Source organism: Hippoglossus hippoglossus, chromosome 1, assembly GCF_009819705.1.
Source record: "Hippoglossus hippoglossus isolate fHipHip1 chromosome 1, fHipHip1.pri, whole genome shotgun sequence".
Taxonomy (NCBI): Eukaryota; Metazoa; Chordata; class Actinopteri; order Pleuronectiformes; family Pleuronectidae; genus Hippoglossus; species Hippoglossus hippoglossus.
In genome coordinates this window covers 18,622,420-18,639,592 of record NC_047151.1, presented here as the reverse complement: position 1 = coordinate 18,639,592, position 17,173 = coordinate 18,622,420, and the positions used below count along the sequence as shown (strand labels likewise).

At 40.5% G+C, this 17,173-nt stretch overlaps 2 protein-coding genes across 6 annotated transcripts; one reads left to right on the top strand and one right to left on the bottom strand.

Moving 5' to 3' along the window:
• The first annotated feature begins 1,154 nt into the window (after positions 1–1,154).
• si:dkey-162b23.4 (sodium/hydrogen exchanger 9B2) lies at positions 1,155–12,886 on the top strand. Of its 5 annotated transcripts, none has more exons than XM_034583453.1 (13): positions 1,155–1,281; positions 3,077–3,368; positions 4,174–4,375; positions 4,567–4,737; positions 5,564–5,706; positions 5,972–6,099; positions 7,231–7,406; positions 7,780–7,886; positions 8,222–8,371; positions 8,623–8,731; positions 9,431–9,567; positions 9,776–9,992; positions 10,392–10,453. In XM_034583453.1, exons 2-13 carry the CDS (start codon positions 3,210–3,212, stop codon positions 10,451–10,453), a joined length of 1,761 nt encoding a protein of 586 aa, XP_034439344.1. In that variant the 5' UTR covers positions 1,155–1,281; positions 3,077–3,209. The 5 variants fall into 5 exon arrangements, with proteins under 5 accessions (XP_034439344.1, XP_034439370.1, XP_034439378.1 ...); XM_034583479.1 differs by having other exon boundaries at positions 1,203–1,281; positions 9,776–9,953; positions 10,392–12,886; XM_034583487.1 differs by lacking the exon at positions 1,155–1,281 and adding an exon at positions 1,330–2,954 and having other exon boundaries at positions 9,776–9,953; positions 10,392–11,089.
• cisd2 (CDGSH iron sulfur domain 2) lies at positions 12,110–16,724 on the bottom strand. Its single transcript, XM_034583536.1, has 3 exons — positions 16,470–16,724; positions 13,159–13,373; positions 12,110–13,062 (listed from the first exon to the last, which is right to left on the bottom strand). Exons 1-3 carry the CDS (start codon positions 16,570–16,572, stop codon positions 12,973–12,975), a joined length of 408 nt encoding a protein of 135 aa, XP_034439427.1. The 5' UTR covers positions 16,573–16,724; the 3' UTR covers positions 12,110–12,972.
• Positions 16,725–17,173: the final 449 nt, after the last annotated feature.

Here is a 17,173-nt window from a genome sequence, read left to right as displayed (position 1 = left end):
ATATGTTCTGAAAGATTTAGTAAAAACTTATAAATACAGACTATTAAACAAACAAGCACAATTAGATTTCTAAAAACAGACAAATTAAATAGGATAGTAAAAGTAAAATCAAATAATACGTTTTAAGTTTATCATATGTAACTTCAAGTCAACAGTACATGAAAAGAGCACGTATTGTACTTGAAGGAGAAAGGTAAAGACATGACTGATAGTGAAATGTCTAAACATCTCCAGCAATACACTTTGATGACTTTTTAGAAAAATCCACGTATGAAGATATATACAAAATTCTGCTGATTGATTAATACTTTACAAAGTAATTTATGTGTAATCAGTATAATATATATATATATATATATATATATATATATATATACATACATATATAACATGTAATAAAACCCCTTCAGCAATAAACTTAGATGACTTTGTTTTGTTGAATTTTTATAAATATGTACAATATGAAAATATTGATGATATATTAATTAACACTTTACAACGAAATATCTCCCTCTCTGTGTGTGTGTGTGTTCCTGTACTTATATCTTTGTGAGGTCCATATTAAGCGTAGACCCCACAGAGTGAGGACATTTTGACCGGTCCTCATTTTGTCAATGGGCTGTTCGAGGGTTAAGACTTGGTTTCAGGGATAGGCATTTAGTTTGGATGGTTAAGGTTAAAGTAAGGGGCTTGGAGAATGTTTTATGTCAATGAGTGTCCTCACTAATAGAGACATACAGACATACAAACGTGTGTTATTACAGTGACAGATAATAAAATGTCAAAACATCCTCAGCAATAAACTTGGATGACTTTGTAAATTATGTGTATGCACATAATGAAAATATGCAGAATATATTATGTTTATGATTTGGCGCTTTAAATTGAACTGAATTGAACACCTTTTATTTTATCTTTTTGCCATGGACTTTTGTGAGGAACTTTGTAACCTTGTTTAGATAAGTGCTACATAAATAAAGTTAATATTATTATCATATTATTAAATTGCATATTGATTGATCAATACTTCACACAGTCATCTGTGTGTGTGACTGATAAATAAACGAGTGTAAAACATGCAGCAACACACTTTGACTTTTCCATTGAACCTCATCACCCCCCCTCTCCTCCTCCTCCTCCCCCTCCCCCTCCACCAGCCTCCTGTGCTCGGTACACACTCATCACTAATCCGCCTCATTCCCATTCTCCAGCTGGTCTGATCCACCACAGGGACTCGAACGCGGTACGGTTCACAGGAGGTGACCATGTTCGCGGTATGAGGTGAGCTGCTTGTTCTTTATTTCCTCTCGAATCCCCCCGGACTCGACCGTGTGACTCCCGTCAGGAGCGGAGGCTGCAGTTAGCCGCTGTGTTTTTAAATGGGAGTGGGGAGTTTCAGTGACAGCTGGCTGGCAGGAAGCGCTACTTCTGGTGCATCCGTTATCGGACAAACACTGATCATTAGTTGTGTCAGATTTAGTTTCGCTTTTACTCTCAGAAATGAAACGGTGCGAGCCTCCCGGGTCCAATGTGTCGTTAACGTCAGTCTGCGTTAGAACCAATTCATTCATTTCAACACGAGGGGGGAGCAATGCGTCATTTCCAGGTCAACGCTATGTCCCACATTAGCTTGGTGTGTGGAAACGGAGCTAGCTAGATGTCGGCTAAATATTTTAACTATTTTTAGCAGACATTAGTCAGCTAGCTAGCTTGTGCCACTGACATGTCCGATATTGGCTCTGCTAGCGTGAGGCGAGGCATGGACTTCCCTCTTCGGCTAATTCCGGTATCGTTGGCGGTGGTTTCAGGCGCCTCTGCCCCTACGCGTGTGTGTGTGCGTGTAGCTTCATCGTGTAGCTTCATCGTGTAGCTTCATCAGTGTTCATGACACTGAACCAACACTCCCAGCTCAACCAGCCTCCACACATGTAGTCTGCTTAGCTAGCTAGTTAGCCAGCTACTTAGTTAGCTACCGAGGGCTAGGTTTGTTGTTGGTTAATTCTAACCTACTTGAGCTAACGCTAGCTACATGCGCCATATGGTCGAGCTGTAAGCATTGATTAGTGTGGTCTGTTCCCAATTGGATTAACCAGCGTCTGTCGCCATATGCAACTGTCAAAACATTGTAGTAACGTTACTTTGGGCTCAATTCATCTGTGAGTGAACATAACGTGAAGTGAAGTTGATCAGATAATAGACGAGTCCGGTGTCAGAAGTAAACTTTACAGCCCAGGTACTTAGAGCTGCCACATCTTAAAGTAAACACAGGTCAAAGTATGCGCTGTTACACAGATCCTCAATTAGACGGTAGTCACGTGGCTTGAACTCAAATTAGGATCACTAATAGTTTGTGCTTGTGGAATAGTGTAGTTTGTACAAAGCTGTAAGTGTGAGCAAATTTAGTGCAGCTTCAAATTAAAATCTGGATCTAGTGTAGTAGTTGCAGTATTTTGTATCTCATGTTCAGAGCCAGTGCAGTATTTGTATGATTGATGTCAGGGCCAGACATTTTTTCCGGATAAAAGATTTACAAATCTTTAAAACATTCAAACCAAAAAAAAATGTTACGTCCTCGCACAATGCATAAATAATATATCGACACATATTGAAGTTTTGTTGATATAATATTGATGAACATTATATTGCGATATTTACCTCCACAAAGGAGGTTATGTTTTATCCATGTTGTTTTTTTATTTAGCAGGATTACGCAAAAACCCCTCAACCAACTTCCATGAAACTTTAAATTTCTGTCTGGATCGAGGGACAGATCCAGGGATTCCCCCCCCCCCCCCCTTTGTTTAACATTGCGAGATAGATTTAAATGTAGTTTTATAAGAGGACTGTGGAGCCTTGGCAGATGTATTCTTTTTTACCACCCAGCCCTAGTTAAAGTAAAGACATCTTGTCTTTTAAACATGGACATCTTGGAAATGGAGTGGAAACAGAGCAGGGTATTAGATTGTACTATTCCACATGATGCCAATTTCCACACCTGCATCAACATTGCTTTTTTACATTATTAAGTCAACAATCATTTGTTTTCCTACTGATAAAACCCGCGCTGTATGAATAGGAGCCTGATGTCAGAGCTGGACATACAGAAGCAGAAGTGAAGGAACTGCCCATCAATGGCCAGCCCCGCCCCTCAGCTTGATGCACTGTGACAGAGAAGTGAGTGGAGCGCAGAAATATTGTAGCTAATTGCCATGGAAGACACTCAGGCCAAACCTGCCAGCCCGGAGCAGAGCCCAGCGCCCAGTCCTGCTCCCAGTCCTGCTCCCAGTCCTGCTCTCAGTCCTGCACCCAGTCCTGCACCCGGCCCACTGCTGGACAACACCGCGGTAACTGGAGCAAACCATGTGGAGGTGACGTATTTTATTAATAAGAATCTCTTTCAATATTTGCTCTAGTGTGATCTTGTTTTTTCAGTTTTAATTGCTTTAACAAAACTATGCTGCCAAAATGTAATAGTGTGGTTCTGTTGTTCTAGATGATTTTTTAAAATGTTTTTTACACTCACTAAATAAGATATTTTTAGAAACGCAGAAACAATGTGACTCTTCTTCTTTCTTGTTGTTTTATTGCCACCATATTTAATTATATCCCTTTGTAGCCTTGTTAAATTAGTTTTCTGCCCTAAATCATTTGCTCATCATTTGTGAGAATATATAGAAATCAAGTCAGAGTCTAGACTTTGAGGCAATGTACCCACCTTTGCACTATGACAAATGGGGAGTTCTGTGAGTCACGGGAATCGAGCTTCTTGAGCAAGGTCATATCTTTGCTCTATTATTTGCAAAGGCAACAGTAGCTTGTAATCTGCTGGTATGACGTGCCTCTGTGTCACCAGTGCTGATTGGGCACAACAGAGGGATTTCACAATTAATATGCCTCATCTAGATCTTAAAGTTTTCTCATCTTTCCTTTTATATTTTTTGTCAGTGTGACACCATAGTTTTGATGTGCTGTGTAAAATGCTTCATTTATTTGGGTTATCTTCTTTACCCCAGTTACTTTTTAATCTGCATATTCTTACAGCAAGTGATAAGAACAGTTTGAAGCTTGTGTGCTAAAAATATCTTCAGCACACATTGCCTTTGTAGACATGGTGTTCAGGCCGCTACTAAAACATGCGGTCACTGACCCGTCCTCCTGATTCTTCTCCTCCAGCACCTAAATGTGAACCAGATCCAGGTGGTGGTGCGACGCTGCTCCAGTCCACATGTCACAGAAGAGACAACCTATTTTCTTCCCCGAAACCCGGTGGTGGATGCCGGCACAAACACAGACCCACCAGTGGTCTGCTGCCCCTTGCTCCACAGATTCTGCCCATGCCCTCCAAGAGGCCTCCTGGCTTCTCTCATTACCAAAGGTAACAAGGCAGTGGAGGTGTCTCCTGTTTGTTGCATGGTTTTCCCTTCTTTCACTGGAGATTTGGAAAAACTGTCTGTTACTCCCCAACTTCTTTCTTCATGTAATGTGTAAAAAATGAAAGATTGTATCATATCTATGTTGGCATTTACATCCCTTGACTTCAATGTCTTTCTCCTCTGTCCCCTCCAGTCATTTTGGCAGCTGTGCTATTTGGAGTGGTTTGGTCCATCACAGAGGACGAATGTCTTCCCGGAGGAAACTTGTTCGGCATCACAATACTTTTCATCTGTGCAGTCATCGGTGGTAAACTGGTGGCTCTCATCCATCTGCCCAAACTTCCACCATTCCCACCACTGCTGGGTAAGGCAGAGAATTCACTGTTTATGCCTCCACCAGAGTGATATTTAGTAGCACAATATTTCATATTGCAGTGTCAGGATAAAATGACTTATACACACAGAGAAATGTCAAGAGGATCAAGTACCCTCATGCTTCTGCTGCACTGGACCTTTTATTTGTTGTATTATTTGTTGTGTACCATATGATTATGGTCCTGCTAACTTTAAGAAGCCGATCAATGATCCTCCTTTTTATCCTATTTGTCTGTGGTAATGGTTTTAACATAACATAATGCAATGTGAATTCCTGGTGTTAATTATAAGGAAACAGAAGATGTCTAACTTCTCCCTATGAAGATAAAAATCACGGAAACTGTAGCCGCTCCTCATTTGTAAATAGAATCAAAGGGCAGATTGAAGTACAACTTGGAGTTTATGTCTCTAAACTTCACCGTCCTGTATTTGTATTTCTATATTTTGAAATATCTTCTGGCTTCAACTGTTTGCATAGTATAACTATAAATATTCTTAATGGGTTTATTCCTTATAATCTATAATTCTTAGCTTTCTCATATGTTTTAAGCAGAACATTGTTCAGATGTATCATGAAGTTGTTGAGTAGGTTTGTATATTGTTAAAACTTGAATTATCAGTGGTGTAACTGTATTTTCAGTTCACACTGAGCCTCCTGGTCTCAGGTGTCCAGTTTAATCACCGTGAGTTCAAAAAGCAACAGGGAGGTTAACTCTTGTTCCGTAGGATCACGAGAGACCGTCATCAAGAATAAACAGTGTTTCTTCGTGGTAGAAAAGCTCATCTTTCCCCTCACACCCTCTGCTGGGTCGTAGGTATGCTGCTGATGGGCTTCATGCTGAGGAACATCCCAGTTATAACAAAGGGGGTGTACATTGACTTCAGATGGTCGGCGTCACTCAGGAACATCGCTCTGGCTGTCATCCTCGCCAGAGCTGGTCTCGGGTTGGATCCCACGGTATGACTCACACTCCACCATTGGAGCCCAGTGTATGCATAATAGAAATCTTTAGAAAGATTCAGTGACTAATCTCATCCCTGTGCATATGGCTTAACTATACAAGGTCTCATAGTATTGTCTTAGTTAACCAGTTTTTTTAAGTTGTACAACTTATCTGACAGTAAAAAAAAAACACAGTATTACTGTTCCAGTGTCAAGTCTTTTTCTCCATTTGATTTGTTTCCGTCTCAAACTCCTGAATCCTGTCTGTGTTTGCTGCCAGGCTCTGAGGAAACTGAAGGCCGTGTGTATGCGTGTGGCAGCCGGGCCCTGCTTGATCGAGGCTTGCACCACAGCGGTGGTCTCTCACTTCCTCATGGGCTTGCCCTGGGTGTGGGGTTTCATCCTTGGGTAAATACACATTATTAAAATACATATATCAGATATATTGGTGTCAATGTTTTCACCCCCTATAGAATAGGCGTCAGCTGCCAACAATCCATATCAGTTGGGTTCAAACTTCAACTTATTTTTTGTGATATTTTTTTTAACTCAGTGGTTTGATAGTAAGGACAAGAGGCCAAAGCTTTTCAGTTTTGTGTGCATTAGCCCCTGGGAAACTTCATGAGCTCTTATTTATCAATCAATCAAAGAAAAAGTTGGTCGGCTTTCTTAGACAGAGCAGGAGGCTGGTTACATACAAAGCAGTTATTTAATCAGACATACAAATGTTTATCTTGACCTTACAGGGTCTACTTTTTCTGTAATATTTCTTATATATCCCTAACAGAGAGAAAATAATTGTAAAGTTATTTTTAATATACATCTCTCTTAGTATTTCTATTATCTACTGTGTGAACAGACTGTTCAGCTCTCTGTGGTGCAGGAGTATTCACCGATAGAAGATGGTTATAGCGTGAGCATGCTGAGCTTTAAAGATAAGATATGGAAGGTTTACTAACAGTGAAAACATTCTGCTTCCTAAGCACCACCAGATCACCCTCATATCAACACAGTTTATTGCTGATTAATGTTGTTTGGGTTTGATGATAGTACAAATACATCAACTCTCAACAATAAGATGTGTCTGGGTTTTTTTTTGTCCTTGCAATAGTAAAAAAAACCTTATCAGCATTCGTGTGCCTCAGTAGTTGCAAAGCAACTTGTCATATGGGGCTTTATTCACCAATGACCTGTTCCTCCTCTGAGTACTTTGCTTATCGTTGGTTGGAGGGTGGATAGAGGCCAAAACAAATATTTTTTTAATACTGACCAACTCAAATGTCTCAAACTCAGTTTTGAGGCCAAGTTTTTTTATGATTAGGAAAATCATGTGAATTTTTTAACACCCATGACCAAGGCGTCATTCATGAAGGATCATAACCGTTGTTCTATTAAATTTGAGGCCTGTAACTCATGTCAGACACACATCCTCGGCTTCAGTGTCTCCTTTTTCTATCCCTCCAAATGTATTCAAAGGCTGATGATTTCTTTTGCAGGAGAAAGTAAACTGATAAACACTCAATCTCCTCCACTTTGTAGTTTTGTGTTGGGCGCTGTGTCTCCAGCGGTGGTGGTTCCCTCCATGTTGCTGCTGCAGAAGGACGGTTACGGTGTGGAGCAGGGCATCCCCACGCTGCTGATGGCTGCAGGCAGTTTTGACGACATTCTTGCCATCACTGGGTTCACCACATGCTTGAGCATGGCCTTCGCCGAAGGTAACCTGCGGATGTATGTGTTTGCGTGTGAGGAGAAGTGAAGGGAAATGAATCCAGTGGGGGTTTTTTCTTTGAAACTTAACACTATCTTATCTCCAGGGGAGTGGCGTCCACTGTAGTATAGGTCGACACTGAGAGGCACATGAAATAAGTGACTTTAATCTGTAGTTTGCCAGGAGCTCAGTAGAGGGTGCAAGTGAGCTAGTACACAAAGTAAAAGTATATTTGTACATTTTGTACCACAGTGTAGAGTCTTTGACCTGCATATAAAAACCTTAAATAAGACCATATATTTTCACAATGCTTCTGCCACACATCTAAATCAGTTAATTTTCTTTTGTCTTTTGTATATTTTGTCTGCTGCTACTTTCAGGCTCCACATGGTTCAACCTCCTGAGAGGTGTAATGGAGGTGGCCGGTGGGACGGTTGCTGGGATTATTCTTGGTTTCCTCATCCAATACTTTCCCAGTGTTGACCAGGTAGGCATGGTCTCCCAGCATGACTGTAATATTATCTACTTTTACAATTGCTTATCAAACAGGCTCCACAGTCTGTGTAAGAAACAACTTTGAAGAACCAACAAATGCTTGAGGAAAATTTATCAAAGTGTTTCACTTCTGATTTTAATCTGTGAGGTCATCAAAAGCCGGCTCATGAACTCACATGACATTTTCTGGAGTTTGCATTTCAAGTTTGCAAGTTCAGCACGTCAAGATTATTTAGTATCAATGTAGGACGAACACTTAGATGTATGAATGTTGTATGTCTGGATTTCACCAAACTAAAATATTCAGTGTATAATCTCTTTCCCCAGAAACATTTGGTGATGAAGCGTTCCTTCCTGGTGCTGGCTCTCTCCGTCTTTGCCGTGTTCGGCAGCAACGTCGCTGGATTTCCCGGCTCTGGAGGCCTCTGCACCCTGGTGTTGGCATTTCTGGCTGGACTCGGCTGGGGGAAGGAAAAGGTTATAACATATGCATATGGCATCTTTCACACACATAGCGGTACTTATGAGGCCTCTTATTCACAGTTATCCATCTTTGATCATGAATTTTAACGTAAACTTGGCAGAAAAGAAGGCTACAGAATGAATTGTTAAAGCGTACCACTTTGGAACCTGTTGTTAAGAAAAGATATTAATCAGCATATTGTTTTTAATAACCATTGTTAAAAAACAACCTCGCTATACATTTAGTGTGTTCTGTGTTTCTTAAGGCACGTGTGGAAGAAGTGGTCGGGTGGGCGTGGGACATTTTTCAGCCCCTGCTGTTTGGACTGATCGGAGCAGAGATTCGAATCTCTCAGCTGGAGGGACACACTGTTGGTGAGATGAACACAAACAGACATCTAAATAAAACACAGTGCCATGGCTGTTCTGCGAGGGATTCAACTGTGACTGGATAATCACATTGAAAATGTGTTTGCATAATCAAAAAAGACTCCGGCAGAGTTTTAATCGCTCCATCTGTACATTCTAAAAGCTGAGCCTGTGTTGGCCCTCATGTATTGTTCTTCCATCGTGGTTCCAGGATGTGGGTTACTTAAGCAATAGATTTGAGGTGTCTTTTAGAAAATCACCTTGTTAATGCTGTTTTTGGTGATCTATCTCTAATGTCAGTATTACTTACATTAGAAAAAACATGCTTTATTACCCAGAATTCACTATGACGAGAATTCAGAGCCTCAAGCTGATACACTGAACTTATTAGGAATGGTGCACATTATATTTGTGCTTATGGCTGTATATAAACTAAAGATTGACTAAGGTCTAAGGTGGAACACAAGAACAGTTTTAGGGAAAAAACCTCTTGAACTTTCTCTTTGGCTGATAGAAAATGCGTGTGTGTGAGGAGCAGATGTCTTGGACCTCAACTCCACACTTGAGACCGCAGGCTGTTTGTTCACCTTTCTCCAGTCACTTTCCCTGCTACACTGTGCTAGTGTTGCGCCCACGCTTCTGACGCAACATTAACATAACCCACTCATGACATCTTCATCCGACTCTTGCTTTGTTTGTGTCTAGGTCTGGGTATAGCCTCTCTGCTCATTGCCCTCGTGGTTCGACTCCTGTTCACCTTTGTGTGTGTGTTGTGCGCGGGCTTTAACATGAAGGAGAAAGTGTTCATAGCCATGGCGTGGATGCCCAAAGCCACAGTGCAGGTACGTCAGTGCTGATACATTTGTCAGCAGGAAAATGATCCTTTGGGAATGAGTGTCTCTTTTATAGAACTTATCAACAGATGTTTTCCTTTGTAAACACAGATTGCAATATAATAACATTTCAAGTGTTTCCTCATGGTGATGGTGAATTTCTTTGAGAATCAGCAGCGAAAAAAAAAAACCCTGCTGTCGTCTTCTCCCTCATCAGGCAGCTATAGGCTCCACAGCTTTAGACATGGCCAGGTTAAGGAACGAAAAGCAGATGGAGAAGTACGGCATGGATGTGTTGACGGTGGCCGTGCTGGCCATCCTCCTCACGGCCCCGCTCGGAGCGCTTATTATAGGAATCACTGGACCGTACCTGTTACAGAGACCGAAGAACTGTGGTGAGCGAGTCAAACCCAATTTATCAGCATTTTACTTAGGTAGGTAAAGTCCTACGTTTCAACATTTCAACTCAGTTGATCCCGCCTCGCTTCCTAGCTGTACACGAGTAGTGAATGTGATTTTCCCTATAATGCTTTTCCCTACTTCTCCTTTTGTGATAGATGTGTCCGCTCACACAAGGATTTTTGCATAGGTATAGTTTGGCTGTTTACCCTGACGCTCACGCCTTCATGTCTTTTACATCTACACAACAGTGGCTTTGTTGATGTTAATGTGGGAATATCAGATTAACCTCAGTGCTCACGAGCGCAACTCATGAATGTTGACGACTCCAATGCTTGTTGTTTTGTTTGTAGTTCTTGTACGAATGTTATCAGACTTTTCACTTGAGCCTTTCTCATTATATTCTCTTCCTCCGCCTCGTCTTCACCCTGCAGGCACTGGAGCAGGAAGCGACGATGATAACGAAACTCCTATCACCTATGAAAGTACACTCTGACACTGCCAGTCTTGACCCAGCGAGCGAAAGGACATTTAACAACAACACTTCCTGACCCATATTTAAGTCTTTTGTTCTTCTGCACTTATTTTTACAGCTACGTGTTTGTGTATTTTATTTTTATTGAAATATGTATTAGCTGTTTGTCTTGTGATGAGAAGGGTTTGTCTAATTTACTCAGGAAAAAGATCTAAATAAGCCGCAATACTTCGTTTATACATTATGCTGCTATCATGTGCAACATGGCAGTATTTCTGCTTACATCGTCATATGATGATGTCCACATTCAAAACAATCATGTTAACCCAACTTTCTATAGTTTGATTAAGAGTAGATTTAGATTTTTTTATTTCAGAAGAATGCAGTGTGAATTGTTTTTGATTCGTTTGAATTTATATGGCCTCATTTCAAAGGTTCTCAAGTATTATTAGCCAGTTTGATAATTTTACAGAAATGAGCTTTAGTTTTTTACCAAATATTCTTTAAATAAATGCTGTAGTGAACGTGCAACATGCTGTATATTTATAGTTTGATGTATGTTTAAGAAAGATTATAATTTATCTCAGCGATCATCAAAAATCAGCACAGGCATCCAGCAACCCTGATGAACATGGTTTCATAAAGACTTCATATGTTTAAATTGTTGAATTGATTCCTTGACTCAAACTGTTCCCATTAGTCTATTTATATAGTATGTAACAAAGTACATTTACTTTAATGTACTTGAATAAATCCCCATGTATTTGTACTTATTGTTTAATAAGTATATTTATTTTCAAGTACATATCAGCAAATCTCTGTACTTAATGCTTACTACATTTTAACAATGCATTGAGTTACATTTGAACAGTGTTTTTATATTAAAGTAATCAATGCCATGAGGGGAGTTGGTCCATTGTTCCAATCAAAGCTGGCAGGTAACATTGCATCCATATGGATGCAGAAGAGGCCGCCACTGAGATGATGTAAACTGTTGCATTAGTGAATAGGCTTCACTCGGCAACTACTTTTACTTTTAATAAAAGTATATTTAAAAGCAAGTACTTACTTTCTTTTACTCAAGAACAAAAGTTAATGTACTTTTGCCTTTTTTTTGTGTCCATTTATTTGTACTTGTATGTTTAAGAACTTCTTCCACCAGTAAATAAGCCTGAAATTGTCTGATCAAATAATGTAATCAGCACCTAAGGGCCCGTCTGTCCTCAGTCGTCAGGTGAAAACAGACGAGAGGTAACTATTAATTGCAATGTTCCTTATTGTGAATAATAAGTAGGGATATTGTGTTGTTAAATTCTTTATGCAAACCCACAACCCTAAGTTTATGAAACACTTGAGAAAGGAAAAGAAAGAAATGAATCTCTTGGTTTAAAGCTTTGCCTATAATAAGGAACCTCTGTGTAAATATGAGCCTGAATTTAAGTTTTACCTGGAAAAACATTCAGTAACAGACACATTAAAAAAAATAAGGTGTTCTCTGATTCCTTGACATTCATACATACTTATTTCAACTCCAGGTTAAGTGAAGTGTTCCCCAGTTGTAACAGATCCTGCTGAGTTAAACTATTGAGACTATTTCTTTGCACATTTCACATTTGTATTGCAGAATGAATGAATGAATGAATGAATGAATGAATTTCAGCCTTACAAAGGTTCATAAACACACACACAGTCATTCTCAGACATTATGATGAAAATACATATCTGACAATACAAGCCCTTTATGTATAAAATATTGCTGATGAATTAAAAAGTAGAAAGGCTCTAGCAGGAAGTCAACTTTATACAGAGGCTAGAAAAATAAACGGCGTTTAGAAAAACCTCGGCGGGGCCGTGAGGCTAAAACTGGATATTACTCAACAGTGCAGTTGTTTGAAATGTTTGAAGGCAACAAAGTGTAAAACGTGTGTTTAGTGGCTGTGAACAAAAATACATTTGAAGAATAATAAGTAGCTTCCCATACACACAATAACTTATAAGGACAGCGTTTCACATCCTGACAGTATGTAAATATTTGGCACACGGAAAAACAGAAGCGAAAGAAAGAAAGAAAGCTTTGTCCAAAATGAAAGCTTGCTGTGCAACATTTTGATGACAGGATGAACCGAGTTTGCGCTCATGGCTTCGAATCATTTAAAGTCGTCACAACGTTGCTGAAATTGAGCTTCAAGTTTTCCCCTCAGTGGTCCCGAGTCTCCCGATGGCTTCTAACTGATTCCAAAAAATCTGAGACATGACTTTAAGTGAGTTGACAGTCATATCACAACAGTGAACAATGGCCACAACCAAAACAAAACAAAACCCTTCCTTACTGCACAGGAAAATACAGTTTTCACACTAACTGACTGTGGAAGTAGGGCCACTTCACTCTGGAAGTTAATATTTCTACAAAACATGACACCAAAGCAAGATCAAGATATGTAAAAACAAAACAACGGGAAAAAAAAACAGACAAAACTACAAACTGTTAAATGAAAACTAAAGACTGGGGAGGGGAAAGGAAAACTCCCATCAGCAGTTGATTATAGAATCTTCTTTTTGAGTATGAGCGGTCCCACGTTGTCCCCGGTCAGCTCATTGTGCTTTAAATGTGACTTGTCACAAACAGGAAACTAGAAACAGGAAACAACTTATTAGCCGATCAGTGGAGCATAAACTCCTCAAGATGACAAAAAAACATAACAGCAAAGTTGAGAAAGTCAACTCACAGTTTTGGAGCGCCAGCAGCGACAGTAACACACATTAGCGCTGTTCAGGTCCTCGATGTCTATCTCGTTCACCACCTTGGGGTTTTCTTTCTGGATCTTCAGGTTGATCAGGCTGTCTCTCTGCTTCTTCTTCTTGGGCAGGAATGGACGGATGGTCAGGTACCCCAGCAAAGCCAGGATGCCCAGGAGAGGCAGCAGCCGGAGCCACTCAGACACTAAACACAAACACACATTGATTATTTGTTTGAGTCATTTTCAAGCAAAAAGGCCAAAATGGTTGCAGGGAAGATTTGCTGCTTTTCTTGTCATTTACTGTCGACTGTTGGTCGGACACACCACACAATTTTAAGGACATCTTTATGGACTTTGGTAAATAATAACAATAACATCATCAGCATTATTGTCATATCAACAGACTTAAACACACAACCCCACTTTTATTCCCACTCCTCACCCTGAACACCTGTAACTTTGTTGCACGGGTACGATCTCTTGTGAAAAGTGTCAAACTGACTGAAAGTCGCAGCGTAAACGCTCGGAATCAGGTCCAGCAAGTTCAAGAGTAAAGCTTCACTGTAGATCAGTGAGAAAGACTTCGAAGTCATTAAAAACCATATTTCGCATATTCAGGGAGGAAACGTTTATAATATGAAGAATTTCCAAACAGAGCTTGGTGGATTAAATGTTAAAGCAGCAGCTCTTCTGGTTCAGGAAGCCAGGAATCATGGGTAATATCCACTGTTCTGTTGTGTTGTGTTTCTGTTCAGTGAGTGGGACTACACGCAGTGAGAGCGCCCATCAAGAGGTTGATAGACTTTGTTTTTTCTCTACATGAAAGGCAATTAACAGAATGAATCACCAAATGCAGCTGCAGAGGGCATCTCATGTATGTGTGTATCATACAGACACATTTTACTCCTAAGATATTTTATGACAAAAATGTGAATTAACCACATTATATAGACCACAAGCATATATAAGCAGATGCTCGTGAGTTTTACCTCTAATCCACTTGTCTCTGTTTTTCTCCCTGAGAGCTGACTGCAAGGTAACACACTGTATCTGCTGCACCCGCTATAGAAAACCATTCCACCTCTTGTCTGTATTTCTGCTCTCTTGGGTTTCATCTGACACCGAGCAGGCGAGCAGGCGAGCAGGCGGTCTTTGGGAAAAACCCCTCGTACAGTTCACCATACAGGGAGATGACAGACAAGTACAGCGCAGTGAGGATTAACCACAATTAGCTACGAGTTAGACCGCTCAGCTCCAGGAGCCTCTGATAATACTCTTATGGCAATTAAAATACTTTCACTAAAAAAGATTTTGATGTCTTATGGGACACTGCTAATCCTTAATCTCTTTGAGGAATTATTATATTCACTTTATTTTACTTGTAGAGGACTTAATAAGTCTTACAGCTTCTAATCTGAACTGACTAGTACCGAGCAGGCAAGCAGTAATGGGTTTATCTACATGCAACACCACGAAACACTGAACTTAAAACTGAAGCCCACAATGTGAGGACTTGAGCAAATCCTAATAACTTCATACCACAGCGATTTAAATGTTCTTCTCTGTTTTCTGTTGGTTTCATATATGTCTAAATGAATCAGATGCCTCCCTTTCATACTTGCAATGCAGAAGTAGCTCTGCTGTTGTGACTTTTTTTTAGACTATTTGTAGTTAAATGTGACACATTCCAAATGTCTGCTTCGACCAAAACGTCAAAGTGAAACGGTCGATCAGCCCTAACACGGACTTCCACTGCTACAGCAACTCACTTTCCTGCAACATCTGTGAAAACTCTTAGTATTTTCTTATTTCAGTGTGATGTGTGATGACCCTTGCTGAGGAAGAGTTGTAAAACAGTGAATGCATTGGCTTTGCATTTTGGGTTACAGGTGCACGGTGCAATGTTATGTGATGTATCAGAACTTGGTGTGGTCCAGTAGATGTTTATCACCTAATCTCCGTTTTCCAAAACATGTCTCAACTGAATCATATTAATGTCAAGTGAAACAAGGATTGCTGGATAAAAACAGAGCGGCCAGTTATGACTAACTTCATGTAAGTGTTTAGCAGAAAGCCTGAATTGGATCATGACTCTGATAACAAAACTTCAGAGGTTATGATTTCCCTGCTGTTTGTTTATGTGTTTGTTTGTCTGCCTGACAGCCGGATGACTCAACAACTACAGAGCTGATTTGCATGAAACTTTGCGGAGAGGTGTGGCATGGCCCAAGGAAGAGCACGTTACATTTTGGAGCGGATCCAGATCAAGAGACCAGGATTTTTTTTTAACCACTTTCATTAACACGGTGAAATAAGGCCCAATTCATCAAGTCGTGGTTCATGTCCAGTCACCTCAAGAATGTTGGTATCAGCACAGGTAGCATTCCAGCACATCAGTTCAGTGCACACTTGAAAACAGGTGCAGCCATGTTTTTCTAAACTTTCAGAATCATTAAAAAAAAATCCAACTGGACCTCCCTGCTGCGCTTTGCTTCATACAGGAGAATCACTATAGATGTTTTTCCTCATGCATTATCTAACGATATATTCATAAGTTAATCATTTGGTCTGTAGAGCATCAGTAAATCGTCATTACTTCAAAAACAGCCTGAGCCAGTGACATCTTCAAGTGTCTTGTTTATGCCTGACCACTGGTGCAATGAGGGAAAACCCACACATTCTCCATTTGAGAGGCTGGAACCGTTCATCTTCTATGTGTAAAGAGTGACTTTAACCATCACTTGAGTTCCTGAACGCAGACCAACTAATGAATCATTCACCTGCTCCTTGCGGTTCTGCCTTAACTCCTACTTGTCTTTTGTAGGGACCGTGACTCCAGATGTGGAGAAGGTACAAACCGAGGAGAAGCCCATGCACTGTGTATCACGTGATGATCTTTGTGCTGCAGGTACACAGGCTTCAGTCTCCCAATGGTTTCAGACGAGCAGGGTTAGCAGCAGGTCACATTTGCAGCGGAGGAGGACATGTTGATAGTTCTACCACACAGACACTTGGTGGTTAAGGTCACAACTGTGTGCACAGTTCAACACGTGTGCAGAGTCTCTGACAGGCACCACCTTAAGACCAGGACTGAGCTACAGTGCATCTGAGCACAACTACAAAATAAAACCACTTTTAAAAGAGAGACATAACTCACGTTGAAGGGGACGCACACACACCAACAACACAACTGTGCCTGCTGTTTTCGCCTGTAAGCTAGCTAGCAGCCCTGTGGTGTTAAGTGTCCCTCTCCAGACATCTCCACAGGACAGTCACAAGTTCGAAACCTGCCAACTAACCTGTTAAGCTCGCGAAGCCGCCGATGCTCTCCGGCAGCGGAAGCCTCTTGAGATACGCTGGAAGTTGAACTTTAATTATCCTGGAGATCGTTTCCAGAACCATCTTGATGCGATGCTTCAGGTTTGACTTGTTTTAGTTCCTGAGGTTCGCTGGTGTCATTGCGCTGAGAATCGAGCGCAGGCTGTCACCGGTGCGTACGCTTCTGCCGTAAGAGTGCGACGCAGTCTATGGAGGCGACCGCGGGAACAGGCGGAAATGATTTCGTGAATATGCGTAACAGCGACCTATGACGGTGTGCGATGTAACCAATCAGCGTTGGAGGAGTTGGTGGCTCCTGATTGGGCAACTTGAATCCGGCGTGACAGAGGTGGTTCCTGGTACTTCAGGTGCTCCTCGTAAAATTAAATTTTATTCAAAAGACCTTTTAACATTTACATAATTCTACGTACTTCATTTGTATATTATTTCTCTGTCAACGTATTTTTAAACTTTCATTTCTTCCACCCCTGTAATCATTTAAAAAGTTTTATTCTTAACCGTTTAATCTTTTTAATTTTTCTCGAAATCGTTTTAAAGTATGCTTTCTGATTTTAAACACCTTTCTTTTAAATGTCTCTCTGTGTTGTTTTTAATGTCCCTCTAACGCACCTTGAATCTACCTCTGTGTAATTTAAACTAAACGTATTGATGATTTTAAGTTGTA